General features: G+C 34.1%; 2 protein-coding genes across 2 annotated transcripts in view; one reads left to right on the top strand and one right to left on the bottom strand.

Moving 5' to 3' along the window:
• LOC129799205 (integrator complex subunit 4) overlaps window positions 1-20,418 on the bottom strand; it is a 252,861-nt gene that overhangs the window by 3,501 nt on the left and 228,942 nt on the right. Inside the window, exons 2-3 of the mRNA XM_055842894.1 lie at window positions 2,741-2,893; window positions 1,755-2,588 (exon numbers count right to left, since the gene is read on the bottom strand). Of these exons, the coding sequence (XP_055698869.1) occupies window positions 1,755-2,588; window positions 2,741-2,794 (888 nt within the window). The 5' untranslated portion in view covers window positions 2,795-2,893. The remainder of the gene's footprint in view (window positions 1-1,754; window positions 2,589-2,740; window positions 2,894-20,418) is intronic.
• On the top strand, window positions 14,325-15,412 carry LOC129799224 (charged multivesicular body protein 2a). Its single transcript, XM_055842921.1, has 2 exons — window positions 14,325-15,058; window positions 15,116-15,412. Exons 1-2 carry the CDS (start codon window positions 14,507-14,509, stop codon window positions 15,272-15,274), a joined length of 711 nt encoding a protein of 236 aa, XP_055698896.1. The 5' UTR covers window positions 14,325-14,506; the 3' UTR covers window positions 15,275-15,412.

Below are 20,418 nucleotides of genomic sequence, written 5' to 3'. Positions count from 1 at the left end.
GATCCTTGAAAAAATTATGGGTTCCCCGGGGTTCTTGGAAAAATCTATGGGTTCCCCGGGTTCCCTGAGCGGTTCTCCGGGTTCCTTGGAAAAATTTATGGGTTTCCTGGGAGCCTTGAAAATGTGTATGGGTTCCCCGGGGTTCTTGGAAAAATCTATGGGTTCCCCGTGAGTTTCCTGAAAAATCTATGGGTTCCCCGGGTACCCTGAGGGGTTCTCCGGGTACCTTGAAAATACTTATGGGTTCCCTGGGGTTCTTGGAAAAATTTATGGGTTCACCGGGTTTCCTGAAAAGTTCCCCCGGTTCCTTGGAAAAATTTATGGGTTGCCTGAGATCCTTGAAAAAGTGTATGGGTTCCCCGGGTACCCTGGATGGTTCTCCGGGTTCCTTGAAAAAATTTATGAGGTCCCTGGGAGCCTTGAAAAAGTGTATAGGTTCCTCGGGGTTCTTGGAAAATATGGGTTCCCCGAGTTTCCTGAAAATCTGTGAGTTCCCCAGGTGCTCTGAAGGGTTCTCCGGGTTCCTCGGAAAAAAATTTTGGGTTCCCTGGGATCCTTGAAAAAATGTATGGGCTCCCTGGGATCCTTAGAAAAGTGTATGGGTTCCTCGAGGTTCTTGGAAAAATCTATGGATTTCCCGGGTTCCCTGAACGGTTCTCCGGGTACCTTGAAAAAATTTATGGGTTTCTGGGAGCCATGGAAAATTGTATGGGTTCCCTGGGGTTCTTGGAAAAATCTATGGGTTCCCCGGGTTTCCTGAAGGGTTCTACGGGTTCCTTGGAAAAAATTTTGGGTTCCCTGGGATCCTTAGAAAAGTTTATGGGTTCCCCGAGGTTCTTGGAAAAATCTAAGGGTTCCCCGTGAGTTTCCTGAAAAATCCATGGGTTCCCCGGGTACCCCGAGGGGTTCTCCGGGTACCTTAAAAAATTTATGGGTTCCCTGGGAGCCTTGGAAAAGTTATGGGTTGCCCGAGATGCTTGGAAAAGTGCATGGGTCCCCGAGATCCTTGAAAAAGTGAATTGGGTTTCCCGAGTTTCCTGAAAGGTTCCCCCGGTTCCTTGGAAAAATTTATGGGTTTTCTGGGAGCCTTGAAAATGTGTATGGGTTCCCCGGGGTTCCTGGAAAAATCTATGGATTCTCCGGGTTCTCTGAATAATATATGGGTTCCTCGGATTCCTCCGGTTCCCTAAAAAAGCATGTGGGTTCCCTGAGTTCTCCGTGAGTTCTCTGAAAAATGTATGGGCACCCCAGGGTCCCCGGGTTCCTTGGAAGAAATGTATGAATTCCCTGAGAGCCTTGGAAAAGTATATGGGTTCCCTGGATATCTTGAAAAAAAAATCTATAGGTTCCCCGGGTTCCCAGGGTTCCTTGGAAATTTGTATGGGTTCCCTGGGTTTCCTGAAAAAATAATTGGATTTCCAAGATTCCCCGGGGTTCTTGAAAAATATGTAAATTCCTCGGGGTCCCCGTGAGTTCCCAGGAAAAGGTGTAGGTTCCCCGTAAGCCAATAAAAACGCTTTCCTTAGGTACCCTTAACTCTTTTGGGCCGTTACGTATCCAGAAAACCAATTTTGCGATTTCCCGAACGAAAATATCTTATCTTGGGAATCATTTAGGGTCTTACAAAAAATATCCCAGATTTGGCCATTCTTGTGGTTTGCAATAATTCCCAAGAATTGGATTTTTATCGATTCCAAGTGAATGAGTATTCAATTTTTCAAAATGTAAAGTGCAAAAGGGAGGATCTGGCTTACCTGCATTGAGAGATCGCACATGGCTGAACAGACGTTCCCAAAAGCCGCATCCACCAGACGCATTTCCATGTCCGAGTCCGGGACGAGGATCATATGTTCCGGATGACGAATGCCAAGCTCATAAACCAGTTGCAGAGCCTCCTTCCGGACACACTCATAATCATCCTTGAGCGCATCCGTGGCCCGGGAATAGAGCTTTGGCGTGAGATCAACTCCACGACTTCCCAAGGTCAGAATTGATCGGAATGCCTGGGCTCTAACCCGAGAATCCTGGGAGTCTGTGTACCTCCCAATCAATTCAACTTCTTCATCAACTGAATTATCCTCAACGGACACAAAAGCTCCCAGGAGCAGAAGAGCATGCCTCTGGACATTGTGACTCTGCGAAGTCAGGCTATTCCTGGCGGCAAGGACGACCTTTGTCACATGAATCGGCGGCAGGGATTGACTGACTCCAATCTTATGAAGACTGTGAAGTCCCTGACAGATCACTTTCGGTGAGGTTTCACTCTTCAGCAGACCAAGAACTTCATCAGCAAGCAACGTCCCGTCGTAGCACGTTTCTGCAGCAAAATCCCCAAACAGCGCCAAAATCTTCACTCTCACTGCACTCTCCTGCTCCCTTTTGTAGTGCTCAGAGAGCTTCCGGACAGCCTCAGTCATCTCCGGCTCCTCAAATTGCAGAGCATCAGAAATTTTGATGAGAATCTGCAAGGCATCGTTGCTGCTGCTGGCACTTTCGAGCAATCCAGTGAAGATAGTAATAGATGTGGAAATTGCAGGTTTCTTCACAATCAATCTCAGCCTCTTCTGGTTGCGATTCCTTGAGATTTCCTTCAAAAAATAAACAAAAATAAACAATAAAAATACAGCTTCATAACCTCACTTTCCAGTTCCGGGGAATTTTTGAGTTACAGTAGACTCTTCGATATCCGGCTGACATCGAAGTGCTGGATATCGAAGAGTCTACGTAGACAGTACTGTACCTGAATAGTTTGGTAAATTTCCGATGAGGATCTTTTGTATGCTGTTGTTGCCATCACGCTCCAATGTTTTTGATACACTTATAAGAAGTATTTCCAGATAAATTCAGCCAAAATGCAAATATTTGTAATCACAATCACAGCCACCTTGGCCATCTCCCAGTAACGCAAATTCGGTGTTTGTACAGTAGTACGACAAGTAGTACTCTGTATAGTACTTGCCTTATGGAAATTTTAATGACCGTGACACAAGACGTTCCAGGAACTTTGTTCGGGGTTGAGTGGTGAAAATGCTGTGGGGAATTCGCAATTTTTGAATTTTAAAATAACGACATTTTTTTAATTTCAACTGACCAACGGTTTTTTACCGGTTTTAACCGTATTTTTAATAATAAATCTAAAATATATACTAAAATTAAATTTATTTGCATTTAAATTTATAAAATACAATTAATTAATTTAATTACAATTTTTTATGTTATTTATATATCGTATTTTCGCGATTTTAGTGGCATTTTGAGCATTTTTGGGATTTTTTAATTTTTCATTACATAATTAGATAGAAAATTGTGTACATTTTAAATCCGGTTTTATCTTAAAAAGGTTTATACTGAACATTTTCTTTAATTTTAAATTTTCATAAATATTTTTTGCTGATTTTCTTAAAAAGATTATTAAAGAGTGGCGTTTCATTCATTCTAGTGATAAAAATTAAATGATAATTAGGCACAAAAAACTATTTCTTTCAATAATAATTAACTATTGATTAATATTTTATTAAAAAAAAGTGTTCTTGTATTAATCCATGCAAAGTGTCACATTTGTGAAAAATCTGAGTCAAATCTCCAGAAATATTATGTGTAATACTGGTATTTTCTAAGAATAAGAGTGGCGTATCGCGCAAAAATAACATGTTTTGCATCAAAGATTCATTTTTTTCTCAAATATAGAAACTGTTTTTTCTTATGTTTTAGAAAGTTGTATAATATAAAATTATTTACATTTAAAATGAAAGATGAAAAAATGAAAGACAGAAAATATGTCCAGGAAATGACATTTCTATATCTCAACAAGTTACGGCAATTAAGTTACTTATAGAAATAAAAACAAAAAAATAAATATTTTAGAACGAAAGTTATGTGTTAAATATGAGCAGTCCAATCTAACTCCAACATCATAAATCACTTGTAAAAAGTTCCACTTGAAATAATTATTAAAATACGAAAAAAGTATTATGTTTTAGGGTTGCCATCTCAATATACCCAAATGCAAAATGTGCTACTTAAATCGTGAAAGTGCGAATACCATACAAAATCGAGAAAATTTGAAAAATTTATTAAAATTAATTAGAAATTATGTTTTCTGCCGATGTTTTCCTAACCGCTTATGTCCGTCCTTCTCGTCATTTGACGTAAGTTTATAGTTGCTGGCTCTCAATAAGTGTTAACTCGGTGCACTCCAGTGTTTCTGTAACGATTATACAAAATAGTTTTAAAAATCCCATATGAAAATATTTTCTTATTAAAAGTAAATAACGAAAAAAGTATCAAATAAATTATTTTTAACATTTTAAAGACGATTGGGTCACCCGTGTGACCCGTAGATAAAATATTTTTTCCTGACTACCTAAAGTTATTTCTTTTTAATGTTTGTGCCCTTTTTTTCGCTATTTCTTAACTTTACTCTTCAAAAGTTAAAATGAAAGGAGGGGAGTGAATGGGTAAAATCAGAGGCATGACACTTCCTATGTTTCCCATATGTTTCTAGCGTGCCGAAAAAAATTTTGGGTTTATTAGCTGTTTCCTGTCAATGTAGAATGAATTAGCAAAAAATATAAATCCAAAATAAAAGCCAACTTAATATTGAATAGGCAACCGAAAACCCCAAATTGGCAACCTACGTAGTTTTGGAGATATCTCGTGAAATGTGTACGAAATCAGGGAAAAATTTACACTAAAATCGGTCGTATTTTTCAGAGCTAATGTCACGGGTAAAATTATTTGTATTCAGTTGTTAGTGAATGGATTTTGTTTCATTAGAATTTATTTTATAAAATTTTACTATGTAAAAAATTAAGAAAAAAGCTTACATTTGAGATAAGGTGCAGGTGACTGCACTTTCTGATAAATATTAAAAAAATCAACAATTTTTAATAATAAACGACATTGAAGATCTTCAATCTAAGGGTAAGATGCATGAGATCTATAAGATCACCTGTAACTCATCCGATTGGGCTGAAATTTTACTATGTTGTAGCTGATGTCAAGACCTTTTCAGAACGTATCTATGTTTCAGTCTACGTCAAGCATTTACCTAGGCTAACAGTTTTAAATTTTGAAATATTCATATTTTGGCGGCCTTTATTTTTTAGTCTTAATTATTTGAGACCTAAATAAAATATCTCAGTAATAATTAAAAATGGTGAAGACTTTTATTTTAAATATTTATTTACTTTTACATAATTGAAAAGATATAAACGAAAAATTCAAATATTTATATTTTTTATTTTTTAATCTTTGCGACAATAGCTTTTCAGATCCTCAAATAATTTGCTGTTATAAGCAAAAACGTTACTTTTCTTTTTCTTTGTTTGTTAGACCACATCTTCTAACAATAGTGCTGTCTTTTTGTGATGGTTTCAATAATGGAAGCGCACCGTAGTTGTAGGAATTTAGGATATTTTTTACAAATGTAGGATTTGGGAAAGGGGGATGTCGAGGGAAAACTCTCCTTTTAATTTAATAAATGGTTTAATTCAGTACTATGCAACTTCATCACGTCTCCTCCCTTGAACAGAACTCTATAATACTATTTGTTCTACTGATCGGGTACTACGTTCCCAGTGAAATCATTCCAAATTCATTCCCACACAAATGTCCAGCTATTTGCTATATTTAAGCTCAAAATTGAGCAATTTTCAAATTACTTTTTTTATATTCCAATTTTTTTAAGCAAAACCCTTTTGTGAATAGAAAGTTACTACGCTCATATACATTATATTTTTCATTAGAGTGACAATTATCATTCATTGGTATCGTCAGAAAAATTTCTTGATTTTTTAGGTTATTTTTGTCCCTATCATGTAGAGTAGAGGTAAAAAATGCACCGAATCAGACTGTTGGATTTTACAAGGTTAGATGTAAAACGTGTCACTGATTTTGATTATCGATTTCATTTTCATTGTTCATTTTCGGTCAGTAAAAAGTATTTCGTCCTTAAAGGGTTAAACCTAACACGCAGATCCACAAGGATTGAGGAAATACGATTATTTCATCCTTAATTACGATCTGAAACCCTAGAAAAGATACTTCCGGAAAGAAAGTGTTTGAGAAATGAAAACATGTTGCCCTAAATTACCCTAAAAAAATTAAAGAAAAATCCTATCAAAGAAATCCTTTTTAAACCCAATACACTTATCCATGGAGATTGAGGAAATTCTCACACCTTATTATAAATTGAATGTGGGGCTCAAAAAAGGCTTCCGGATGGAAAATGAATTAGAATGAGGTTATAGCTTCCTAATGCAACCTTTTTTTCATCTACTGCCCAGATATTTTTTTTTCTTATTAAATAACACTACTAACTTGAATTTGGGGCTCTTCAAGAATATTTTATAAAAAAAAATTGCCTTGGGAGCCCCAAAAACCAAAGGACGCTCACTAAGCGTCACTTTTATATTTCAGTGTTTTTAAGACCTAAAAAATGAAAAACTCTACAGAACTGCAATCAAATTATCACGTACCTGTACTGCTCTCTGGAATCCTGCTGGTCAATTGCTTGAAAAAACACTAATTTATCATTTTTCACTAATAAAAAAATCACAACTCTGAGGATTCAGCCATCTGACAGACGAATCCGGAACAAAGTTCCAGGAACGTCTTGTGTCACGCTGTACAAATTTTCCATAACACAAGTACTATACAGAGTCCTACACGTCGTACTACTGTACAAACACCGAACTTTTGGTGGTGAATGTGGGGAAAATACCGTAGCGCCGCCGCATTGGTGGCCACCGCACAGAATTAAATTAGTTTTTGATGGTGACCACCATGCTCTGAAGAAATTGGGGGGTCGCCACCGTCAAAATTTTTCGAACCCAAAACTCTTTCGTTACTGGGCTTCTTTCCCGTCATCTTCCCAAATTTCGAAAACCGATGGCAAACTTTTCCGAATCTACCCAGTGGTCAACCCAAAGGTTTGTCTGTCCCGTCTGTCCGGCGATTCTGGCAATTTGTAAGGCGTAAAAGCGTAAGACATATTAGACACTGATTTGTAAGGAATTGATAAGGTATTGTTTGCTCTGGGAAACTCGTCAAATAATTTTTTCAGACGACTTTTAGATTTTGGGGTCAATTCAGGAATTTGACTGATTTGTTTAACTGATTTAAAAACAAAAGTGCGTAGCAATGCACAGGTTACGATGGAAAGCACGGTGAAACAATTTTTCTGTTGCTAGAATTAATCATTTTGAAATGGCGGTCAGTTAGATTTAAAACTAGTTCAAATTTGGTGAAAGTTTCTTGGAAGTATTGGAATTTTTAAAGGACTATGTTTAATAGAGAAAAGTCGTGGCGTGCGCCATTTTGTGTCCAAAACTCAAAGCACAAATGGGGATTTTGAAGTTGCGAGAAATACACACAATTTAAACATAAAAAAACAACGAAAAAGCAAAAAAAAATTAAAGACAAATTTAAAAAAATCATAAGGAAAATAATTAAAACATATTCAAAGTAACCATGATCTAAATTTTAAAATAAAACTGAAACTACAAACAAAAACAAAATCGAAAATAATAAGAACTAAGAACAAGAATTTATTGAAATTATTTTTCGACTTATTTATATAGGTCTGTAATTTCATTGTAGAAAAAGAACTGTGCGAACTTTAATACGTATTTACAGTAAAACCAATAAAATGAAAGAAACATAAAAATTGTTAGAAAATAAGCAAACAAGATGAATCAAAAGAAAACATGAAATTTTGTACAGTTTTGTAACCGTTCGGAAATATAGATATTTTTGAATCCGACAGCCGTACAAATTAAAATAAAGAAGAAGATAAGTTAAATAAAACATTATGTTGTAATGTAATGCATTGCCTCTAACTAAGGCATAGTATGTGTCGTATGTGTAAAGCAGACCTGTACTTATTAAAAGTCGTGTAGTATCGGAAATTTTGTGTTGATAGTTCTAATGGAAATTGCAGATTGACATGGTGGTAACACTAATCCCGCTTATTCACGGTGCCATGATGAATATTTTTGCGACAAAAAGACATAATAAGAAAGAAAAACTCTCATAAAAATAAATTGTCTTCTTGACATCTTTGTCGGAAGACGGATAGCTGTTCACTAAACACCCTTTTACTTGAATCTTGCGAAAATATGAAGAAATTTAAAGAAAATATCATTTCAAATGACAAGCATCCTAAATCGCGCGCAATTCAACTCGAGAGAGAGATAGAGATACAAAGAACTCACTTGACAAACGTCTGGCGGCGCTGCGGTTGCAAAAAATCTCTGAAATGCCACAAAATATTTTCTTCTCTATTTTATGCTTATTAGCAGGTCGTGTACCTTCTTTAAATATGTACTTTTGCATTCCTCATTAACCAAAATAATGTTGTACCAAAGGATTTTTCTCAAACCAATCCTGAATTTTGAGACAGATGAGTCTTCCAGCACAAAATTTCATCCCAATGTTTTTGTTGTAATATCGACAATTACTCACAATTAACCCAAAGTAACTGTATTCAAAAAAAAATTATTAAAAGGATTTTCTTGTGAAAATGACTTAACTCTAAGGAATTAAACAATTTTCACATTAAAAACCTCTCATTTTTTCAACGTGAATTTTCGCGGCATTTCGAAGAATACCAACTGATGGCACCACTGAATTCTCTTCGGCTTTTCTTTTAGCTCTTCTTCTTCTTCTTCTTCTTTTAATTTGTACGGCTGTCAGACTCAGCAAAGGTCCATATAGCCACTTGAGTTCGTTGAATTGTTGATGTGTGTTGAATTCTTCAGTGTGTCTTCGCTGCTATAATGTTGATGTTGATGATCATGATATCAATTTTATATATATATTTTTTAATCAATGTTTTCTGTGTGTTGCCAATGGATTAAAGATCATTGTAAATCTTTTTCTACAGGGTTGCTACAGACCTAAGGATAAGTCGAAATAAGCAACCCTTGTGAGTTTATCAGGATCTTTTTGGTAACATTTGAATTCACATGAATATTAACTGTTCAACTGTTCAACTATTTACTGGTTTATATGGAAGCTTTGATACTTGTTACAAACGCACAAATGTCTTTATAGGTTTTATGGTTAATAGGATTTAGTATTTTTTTGATGTCTTCTTTTTCTTTTTTAATTGAGATATAGTTATCTCTTATCATTTTATATTTTTCACATTTGATTATTAAATGGTTTATATCTTCTACTTCATTGCAATTTTCGCATAAATTAGTTTGTTCTATTTTCATTAGGTTGAGGAATTTTTTGTCAAAGCAATGTCCAGTTCGGATTCTTGATAAAGTTTTAATTTCTTTTGTTGATAAGTTTATTTCACTAAACCACGGTTTTGGTTCTAGCAAACCTTTTCTCACTTCATAGTTAAATTTTCCTTTAATTTCACTTATTGCTGTCCATTTTTCTTTCCATATGTCCCACATTGTATCTTTTCTTATTTTATGACTTTCTTTAAACGTTATTTTAATGTTTGTTTCTTCTCCTTCGTCTAACGCTTTTTTTGCTTCTCTATCTGCTATTTCATTTCCTTCTATTCCTATATGGCCTGGCAGCCATTGTATAATCACATAGATATTATTTTCACTTACAAGATTTTTTATTTTATTTTCGTAAAATTTATTACTTTTGTTTATTAAGCTTTCACACGCGCTTTTAGAGTCACTGTATATTATTATTTTGGATTTTTTCATAGTTACACTGAATTTTATTGCTAAATAAATTGCCACTAATTCGACTTCTTTAATTGACACTTTTTGATTAATTTTTGCTTTATATATCTCTCCACTATTTTTAAAGAATATACTTAGGCCTCTTTTGCCATTGGCTAGAGAACCGTCCGTATAAATGCTTTCATAGTCTTTAAAATGGTTGATAGTTTCTAGTGCACTTTGTTTTAATATTACATTATTTAATTGTCTTTTATTAGCACAGCCTCTTATTAAACTTTTGTTGATTTTAAGGTTAACTGGCATATTTTGTTCTTTTGTTACTATAGCAATGTCTTCGAGATAATTATGTACGTTTTTAATTTGTTTAATTTGCGGTAAGTTGGGTATTCTTTGTCCCAAGGACATCTTTTTTGCGATGTACTTGGCAGTTGTTGATTCCATTTCCATTTGGATTGGTAATTCGCCTGAATCTGCTAAAATAGCGTTGATTGGAGTTGATTTGGTGTATCCCATAATTCCTCTCAGTGCTTGGTTGGCGATCACTTGAAAAGGATTTTTTATCCAGTCTTGGTCCTTGTTGAAAAATGCTGGTACTCCAAATAAAATTCTAGATTTAACTAGGGCGTTATAAACGTTGAGTAGAGTTTTAGGATGAGCTCCTCCATGGTATTTACAGAAGATTTTTAACATATTTATATAAGTTTTACAGTTTTCTTTCACTTGTCTTATATGTGCAGTAAACCTTAATCTATCATCAACTATTATTCCTAAAATTTTTTGCTTTTTAACTCTTTCTAAACTTACATAATTTAAAACTACATTTTGATTATCATGTGTACGGCTATTATCAAATATCATAAAGGAACATTTTTCAGGATTTAATTTCAGTCTTAATCTGTTAATGGCTTCATTAAATTTACTAAGAATTGTATTGGCATTAAAAAATAGTTCTTGTGACGTATTTCCTGAGATAATTAAGCTAATGTCATCTGCAAATTGCATGATCTCACAATGCTCTCCATTTAATTTGTGTAAATTTGATGTATAAATATTGAAAAGAGTTGGGCTTAGTTTTGACCCTTGGGGGAGGCCTGCACTTGTATTAACTATTAAACTGTAATCATTTGATTCTAAAGTGACTTTTCTGTTAACTAAAAATTGTTTGATCCACTCTCTTATTTCAATAGGAATATTCATGTCCTTCAATATTTCAATTAGGATGAAGACGTTTACTCTGTCAAATGCTTTGTTTAGATCTGTTATAATAATCATGGTTTTTTTATTATTCCTTTTGTTATATTGTACTATTTCAATTAGTTTAATTATGTAATCTGTTATGTTTTTATTTTTACGGAAACCGTAAACATTCTTATGAATTAAATTATTCTCTTCTAATATTTTCTCTAATTTTTGTTTTAGAATAGTGTGAAACAATTTAGCAATGTTATTTATTAATGAGATTGGTCTATAGTTTTCTATATTAGATGGGTCTTTGTTGGGTTTCGGGATGCCTATGATTTTTATTTCTTTCCAGTCTTTTGGGAGTGCTTGTCTTTTCCATACTTCATTAAAACTGTTAACGAGATTTCTTAAAAGATTTGGAGGTAGCATTTTTAAAATATTATTGGAAATTTTGTTTATACCTGGAGCTGATTTATTGCTATTTTTTATTATGAGGTCTATTTCTTGCAGTTGGCAGAAGTCATAATTAATCTCTACTTTTTCGATGGGAAAAATAAGTTCATCTTCGTCTACATAATTATTCGATAAGAATTTTTTACCCATTTCTTCATTATTTAAGATACTATTATTCCCCTTATATTTTTTGGTATTGAACTTATTTACTTTATTCCAGATAGTTTTTATATCATGATTTGGATTTATACTGTTTAGAAATTCTATCCAGGCTTTCTTTTTAGCTTTTCTTATTTCTATTTTTAATTTACATGTTATTTTTTTGAGTTCAATCAGCGTGAAGAGATTTTTTGTTCTTCTATATATCCTTAATTTGGCTCTTTTGATTTTCCAAAGATTTGTGAGGTATTCATTCCACCAGATTTTCGGGATATATTTGTTGTTTTGTATATTAATATTTACTGTATTTTGCTGGATAATAGTTTTAAGGCAATTCTCTATTTCTTGTAAATTGGGATTATGTTCAAAATTAATTTCTTGTAACTGACTTTCAATACCTTTATGATTTATTTTCTGTTTGATACTATTGTGATAAGTGGTGTCATTACTGTGAATATCTATAGAAATCGCATAATGATCAGAAATTAAATGTGAATTATCGACTAACCAACTCGTATTAGTGATTAGATCTTGGGAAACGCATGTTATATCAATTGCTGAACTATAATTTTTATGTATATTAACGTAAGTGTGAGATCCATTGTTCAAACAAATAAGATTTGATTCAGTAATAATATCTGCTAAAATTATTCCTCTACTATCATTCTTTGAATTGTCTTCCCACATTTCATGGTGACCATTTAAGTCTCCACCTATAATGACATTTTCTTTATTGTTATATGTATCTATTAATTTTTGAAAGTCTTGTTTAACTATTTCGTTATTTGAATCAGGTGGGATGTAACAAGATATTACATTGTAGGTTTTATCTTTCGTTCTTAGTTTAACTTCTACAACTTCGATGGCATTATATTGAAATGAGTTTTGTATGCATGCATTTGCATCAAACTGATTTCTAATTGCAATTCCCACACCACCCCATCCAACAAGTCTACTGTTTAAAAATAGTTTAAAACCTGGTATTTTAACTATTTCATCTTTTTTTGTAAAAGTTTCACTTAATAATATGATATCACTTTTAATATCATTAACATAATATAAAAGTTCTTCTTTGTTTCTTTTCAAACTTCTAATATTAATTTGAGTTAATTTGATCATTTAAACAAAGATTTTTTGGTTGTGTTTTAAAATGTCTCTCAATCTACTAATCACTAATACCTCATTTTTGTAGCTCTCCTCCGATGTGACGTTAGTGCAGATTTCGCGCACTAAGTCCTTGATTTTGTCTAGTGCCTCAATGAGACCAGCATTCTTAACAGATAAATCTCTAATTTGAGAGTATTCGGTTGAAAAATCAGTTTTTGGTAGTCTTGGAAAATCTCCTCCATTGTTGAGTTCCTCTAAAGCCTCCCTGTATGTTTTCTTCTGCTTCACCATTATTTCCTTGATTTTATATTGTCTTTTCCTCTCAACACAGGTGATATCATTCGTTTTGTGGTCCCCAGTTTGGCAGAACTTACAGAACGTCGAACATTCGTGATTGGGAGTTTCGTTTTTGGTGCATATTTGGCATTTCTTTTCATTTTTTTTTGCATATTTTTTTAAAATGACCATAGCTGAGACAGTTGGAACAAAAGGTAGGTTTTTGGAAAAAGAAGCGCACTTTATAGGGTATCATAAATAGTTTCACTTCCTTCGGGAGAGTGAAACATCGGAAAAAAATTTTTATCTTATTTGTGGGTGATGCTTTCTTCTTTGTTTCATCCCATTTTGAGATCCTCTCAATTTTGGTGATGGCTTCATCAGCTTCCAGTGAGTCGAATAATTCTTCATCTGAGTGTTCTGTTGACACATCGTCAATTACCCCAATTGATGTAAGATACATCGCTGGGACTGATACTTGGATTTTCTGCAGTCTTGCTATTCCAGTATCTTTTAGGATTTTATTGGCCGATTCGGGGTCTTTGAGGGTTGCCTTGATGCTGTTTTCATCCATTTTTATGATCTTTTCTATTTTTTGTTTTCCAACAATTTTTAAAATAGTTTTTGCGAGTTCTGTGTACGGTGTGTCTTCTTTCCTCAGAACAATCACAAACGGACCTCTATCCGTATGTTTGTACTTTAGCTCTTTTGTCGGCGCCTCGGTTTTTTTTTCATTGCTAACCCTTTTTCCAGATGTTTGTTCAGCTGCAATTTCCATTTCTGCATCTTCATGAGTCATCTCGTTTTGGGTGTTTATTGTCTTCACTGGTGAAACTCCTATCACTTCATGAATTTTTTGGAAATTCATCTCTTCGTCTTCTGGTGATATCTTTGTCTTTTTATGCGGCATGATGTCCTCTGATTTTTCTTGTCTCGAATATGGTTTACGCGCTTCTTTGGGTAGGGGGTGATTTTTCGGGGATGAATTTGCAACTTTTTCCTTTCCTTTTTTATGAGATTTCATTTTTCCCCAGAGTTTTCTTTGCCCTCCAAGGAGGGCTTTCTTTATTCCACTGCCTTTTGTAATGTTCTAAATTATTCACACTATTTTACTATAAAAGATCAAAAATTCACTAATTAATATATAAAGCTGATTAAAAACTGTTTTATCTTAATTTAAACACAAAAACCACAATAGTTTTCTTGCACTGAAAAAATAACGATGTTCACACTTCAAAGGTTTGAACTGGAAAGTTCTTTTAGCTCAGGTCTGGGTAAAGTAAGCAGTAGGTTGTCCACTGGGATATCCGAAATTCGATGACGGTGCTGTCAATCTTTTTGAGGGGCTCCAGGGTCGTACTCAGAACTTTAAAAAACAGCTGAGATCATTATTTTCCTAATTTTAGCTTTAAGAAAAGCGTTTTATATTGAACTGGGTACTATTTATCAATAATAGTGATAATAGTTACTTCAATAATTTTTGTGTAAATTATGTTCGAATTTTATTGCCAGGAAGTTTTGTTTTTAAATTTCGCGCCTTTGATAATTTCTGTCAATTTTGTGCAACCCTGCTGTAATGCAAAAACAATAAAAGTGAGTCACCAATCTTGTGAAGAAGTTTAGTGAAATTTTCCTTTTTCTTGACTGTGTTCCGGGGAAAAGCATTGAAAATGGAGTGGCTGTTCGGGAAGAGGATGACCCCTGAGGAGATGCTGCGGAAAAATCAGCGTGCCTTAAATAAAGCCATGAGAGATCTGGACAGGGAAAAGATGAAGATGGAGCAGCAGGAGAAGAAAGTAATTGCTGACATCAAGAAACTGGCCAAGGAAGGTCAAATGGATGCTGTCAAGATCATGGCTAAAGATCTGGTCAGGACTCGCCGGTACGTGAAGAAATTCATGTTGATGAAAGCAAACATTCAGGCAGTGTCCCTCAAGATTCAGACGCTCAAGTCCCAGAACACAATGGCCCAGGCGATGAAGGGTGTCACCAGGGCCATGCAGAACATGAATAAGCAGCTAAATCTGCCACAGATTCAGAAAATTCTCCATGATTTCGAGAGGCAATCCGAGATGATGGACATGAAGGAGGAGATGATCAACGACGCGATAGACGATGCAATGGAAGATGAAGGAGACGAGGAGGAATCTGATGCTGTTGTAGCTCAAGTCCTTGATGAACTGGGCCTTCAACTCAACGATCAACTCTCAGGACTGCCTCAGGTAGGAATTCTTGGTGAAAAACAAACCGAAAACTCACGGGCATTTTTTTTTTTCAAGGCTTCCGGATCTCTTTCCGTGTCTGGCATGAAACAACCTCAGGCTGCGGCCGTTGGAGCGGCTGGTGGGGCCACAGGTGGTGGTGGAGGAACCTCTTCACCCGTGTCTGATGCAGATGCTGATCTCCAAGCTCGTCTGGACAATCTGAGACGAGAGTAGAAAACCGCCCGGCAAACCCAGAGTCCTCAGCCTCAAACCTCTGGGAAATTTTTATTTTTGTATCAGTGTTACTTTCCAATTTGTTACTCTATTCTCCAAAAAATGTACATTGGTAATAAATTTAATTAATTTAACTGACTTAGATTTGTTTTTCATTTAATTTTCTTAAGGGGTTTCATGAGCAGTTTTCTTAACAAATCCATCAAGAAGAAACATCCCGGCTAGCACATTAAGCACTTACCAAAACGCCCTAATTAATGATGATGACATGACTTACCTTAACCTTAATGCTAAGTACTTAATTAAGAACTATCTAAAAGTTCTTAATTAAAGAGTTTGCTATGACTGACTTTTCCTATGGATTATTATAGAACTCCGCAGTCAGCCATTTGAAAATTCGGAAAAATCCTCTTTATTTCCATGAAATTCTCCGCGGAATTTTCCATGCAACGGCCTTAGAAACTTCCATGGTTTAACACTTTAAAACCCGAGCTAAAATATCACGAAAAATACCAAACTGGCATAAAATGCCAGTGCAGATATTCTCCACAAAAAAGCAATTTTTCAATAGATTTTCGTTCCGTAAGACTTCTACAGCAGTTCTAGGTTCTAGGACTTATAAATTATTTTTTTAATAAATAGTTTCCCATTTTTATTGTCATTTTTATATAAATTTTGTGAAAATTGACAACAAATGCTAAAGTGATTTTTTACAGATTTTTGTAGCAAAAAGGCAATTTCTATTGAATTTCTCTTTTCCTAGCAATTTGGCAAGAATCTTAGAAATCATATCTATATATTTTCCTGTAAAATTTTCAAATTCTCATGTACAGTTTGTGCTTTTCCAACCAGGAATGGAAAAGGAAAAACAAAGCGAAAAGTGAATTTTCACCTTATTTTTTTTTAATTTACCATTAGGTCTTATATTACTTAATTTTTAATAATTATTTTAACATTTTCACGTATTTTTTGCGATTTTTTCGAATCGTAACAAAACTCAAAAATATTAACATTTTTTATGTTATGTATTATAGGCCATTCAAATGTCCATTTCGGATGCCAACTCCATATATAAAAAGTGGCATTTTACACCAATTTGGTATTCTACACCCATTTTTTAGTTTTTTCCCAATTTTTTAAATAATAAACAAGTTATTAAGTTTTTTTTCTACTAAACGAAAGCGAATTAAATTCTCTGTATTATCACTTTAGTATAATATTGAATGGAATTTGTACTATAAAGCTCCAAACTTAAAATTGGAGTAAAATTCCACTTTGGGTTTTTTTAAAGTGTTAGTACAAGTAGACTCTTGCTATAATTCGGCTCTTTTAAGATCGGGCTACTTTTTAATTCGGGCAGCGGTTACATTTGAAAATTTTGTTGTCATTTTTCAAGTTTGATTATGATTATCAAATGAATCAAATATGCTCAAATTTGACATGGTTTGTCTTAAGGCCTCTACACATTGGAAGCAATTTTCGTCAAAAATTGCATTTTTGACAGAATTTTGACGTTTCTGCCTACAGCACTGCAGCTAATTTCCTTCAAAAAAGTAATTTTTGACGAAAATTGTTCACCGTGTAGACACCTTTAGTTTTAATGTGATTTTGCATTATTGAGAGATTTTCATGCAATTTACGTTAAATATGAGTGTGTAAACTCAATATCTATATGCACATGAATAAAAAATCGTTGCATTTCAAAAACTTTGTCGCCCGAATTTCTGTCTAATTCGGCTGACATTTCGGTCCCATATGCCCGAATTTGAGGGAGTCTACTGTATTACGGAATTCCACGACTATTCCAGTGGTTTTTTTTTAAATATTTTTCTTTAAAATAATTTCTAAAATTTATTAAAAATGGCGTGGAATTTTCATACAAAATTTCTACAATAAAAACATCCACAAATAAATGGAGGATCTGTGATAATTGGTATCTTGGAATTTGGAGAGCATTCATCTATCATACAAACACTCAGTTGTTCTACTTTTGAGTTGAAAATATTGCTCCGATTGCTACCATATCGTACATTTGAGTATGTATGTATAGCTCGCAAGAATTATATCGTTAGGGCGAAAAGTAAGTGCGGAATTTTAGCGTTTACTTCCATGGATTCTTAGTCGGAAATGCAAAGGAAATTATACTCGAAATATTCTAAGGAATTTTTTAATCAATTTCCAGGGAATGCTCTCAGATATATTGCAAGAAAATACAAGCAAATCCACGCGAAAAACAACTGATAACTTCGCGGAATTCTAAGTGGAATACAGTGGTGGAAATAAGTGTAATTCCACCCCTTAATCCTTAAAGAAACTCAACAAAAACAGAAAATGTCGAAAAAAAATCATACATAAGTACCTATATAGTCATTCTTATGAAGCCATTAGGTTTTTATTGATCTTTCTTGTACAATTAACAAAAGAAACTTGTTGCAATAGCGTGTGAAGTTTTTTTCCTTTCACATTTCATAAGGCTTCACTCAAAAGAAATTATCCTTTGAGATATTCCACCCATTCCTCCTTTTACACTTCAAAGTGATGAGTGCTACTAGAGTGGCGAATGCTGTAAATATTTTATTTCATGCAATAAGATTGATCCTTTATACTGCGTCTTATGTAGACATGTTTAGCAGGACCATCAATAGTTGATACATTAGTTTCAAGCACTACAAAAAAAATTAAAATTGGTAATTTATCATAAATCAGAGGCGTGCAAGAACCGTTTGAAACCGAAAAACGTCAAATGAAACATGTACGTCGATGGTCAAAACCGTCAAAACGCTACCTGAATAAACTTAGTTTGACATTTATTCGGTTTCAAACGGTTTTCTTGGACACCTCTGTCATAAATGAAGATACTTATACAAGCTTACATTAACGAAAGTGTTAAAGTTCAGCGGAACATATGATAACGCCTCTGGTTCCTTTATAGCCTGCATGTATTGGATAATGCAGACGAACATTCTCTGTTTCTTCTCAGGCAGGAGATACCATTTCGTTTCATACAATTCAATCTCAGCTTTTTCCAATTTTATAAGATAGATTCCACCCATCAAACAGAGTGTAAATATCTCCCAGAAAAATACAATCATCATAAGAACTCCATTTATCCAACCCTTCTTAATAAACAGGAACATTGAAATGGCTATTCCCATCATGCTGCTCATGATTATTACAAAAGAATGTAAACTGAATTGTTCGTCAAAGACCGCCATGTACTTGGTGTGTCTTTGTTGGGTCTTAACAATCATGGCGATTAAACTGTCAATCTTTCGAATTTCATGAGATTCATGTTTTTCCAAGTAGGTTGTGAGATCTTGACAAATTACATCAATTGTTTCAATTTGTCCACAAGCCATAAACATTGCATTTAGATAGAAATAGTCACTGACAAAGAAACCAAATACTCCATAAATTATAATGAACATGTAGGTTACAAGGTTGATGAGGTATCCATAATCACTTTCGTGGTCCAAAATCGGTAAAACTCCGCCATATGGCAAGATTTTGGTTTTAGTTAAAATCGGAATAGAAATACTTCCACCAATAAGACCTATGCCAACAAAAGTGTACAATCGAGCTATATATCTTCTGAAGATGTTACACGCGTTGATGTATCGTCGAAAAATAGAGCAAACATTAGGATTTTCCAGATATTCAGTCACAAAACCCGTTGCTTGGTTAACCAACTCATGAAATATAGTAAAATCTCGGGCTACCATATAGACCTTCGCTCCTGCCTGAGCTGCTATAACAACAGTAAAAATGGCCTCTGCCATTTTTTCTAAACTGTCCGAGAAAAGGTACATGGATGTCAGTCCCATTATATGCAATAAAATTACAAGGAAAATTGTTATGTAGGTGAAAATATTCGGGGGCTTCCTATGATCAAAGTCTAAGCCATTGCAGCCAATGAACCGGACGGTATCGCTCAATTGTTTAAAAGTATCCCAACACGCTTCCGAGAGAGATTGTTGCGACATAGTTGCGACGTTCACGGAAAACTACTGAAAATCTTAAAACAAGGTTTACGTAGTTGCAATGAGAAATTAGTATTGCGTGTTAATTTGTTTAGTAAATCAATTCCTTTTGATGTCATTTAGTACTACTCGAGGGAGTTATTCATATAATATAAATGGAATCTGAAATTATGCATTAAAATTATGATGTAATACTATTACGTACGCCGTATTACGCCGTATTACGGCGATTCTTGTGAATAATTCTTGTTGTTATACGTGAATTGTGAAGTAAATTTAAAAGTAGTTTCATTTTCAGAGGAGTATTAGTGCATTTCAGTAGAAATATCTGCATAAAAACCTATGAAAGTTATGTTTTGTGGATGCCAGTAAATGCTAATCCTCGTTCGTAGTGTGTCGGGAACTGATTTGGCTATGAACTAGCTTAGTCGTCTCTGGACTTTAGTCGTAAGTGTGTCTAGGTCTACACTATGTCCAACTTATATCACTCTTATAAACAATTTTATGTTTTCCACACTTACCTTTAATTTTATTAAGTTTTTGCTAGAAAACTCAGATTCACTAAATGAAATTACACGAGTGACAACTCGCTAAATATCTGTGAGCGCGCCATGCGTCAAATACTGTGGCCGTGGCCACAAGTTAATAAATCTTCTCAAATTGGTCATAACTTATGGCCTTGTCATTATTTTACATATTTTATTTAAAAAATCATCAAAATCAAGTGGTAAAAGAAAATATTAGTCGCTAGGAAAACAAGTTTTGAAAAATAGTATTAAATATTTTTGATTGAAGATAAAAAATTTAGTCATTAAATCTTGTGAGATTGTTACTAAATATCTTAAAAATTTGACGTAACAATCTCGTTTATCGCATCAGTAGTGATATGAATCCCACAAACCATGAAAATTCTACCGAAATATAAAAGTAAATTAGTTTAAAAGTTTCATTTAATGATACAGTGCTGTCTCTCTTCTATATGCACAGTTTGGATACTTTTTTTGACAGTTCTCTCTCTGAATATGCACAACTTTTTTTTGAAATTCCCAACGGTTTTTTTCTTTCTTTTAATAAATTATCATTTTTTTTATTGTTCTAGATTCTAGAATTTCCCGTGTTATTTTAAATATAATATGAGACAGAAAAAATAAAATTAAGGAAATT

The sequence above is a fragment of the Phlebotomus papatasi genome, chromosome 1 (assembly GCF_024763615.1).
Source record: "Phlebotomus papatasi isolate M1 chromosome 1, Ppap_2.1, whole genome shotgun sequence".
In the NCBI taxonomy this organism is placed as follows: Eukaryota; Metazoa; Arthropoda; class Insecta; order Diptera; family Psychodidae; genus Phlebotomus; species Phlebotomus papatasi.
Note: the sequence above shows the minus strand (reverse complement) of the source record. Positions and strands in the feature narration are given on the sequence as shown.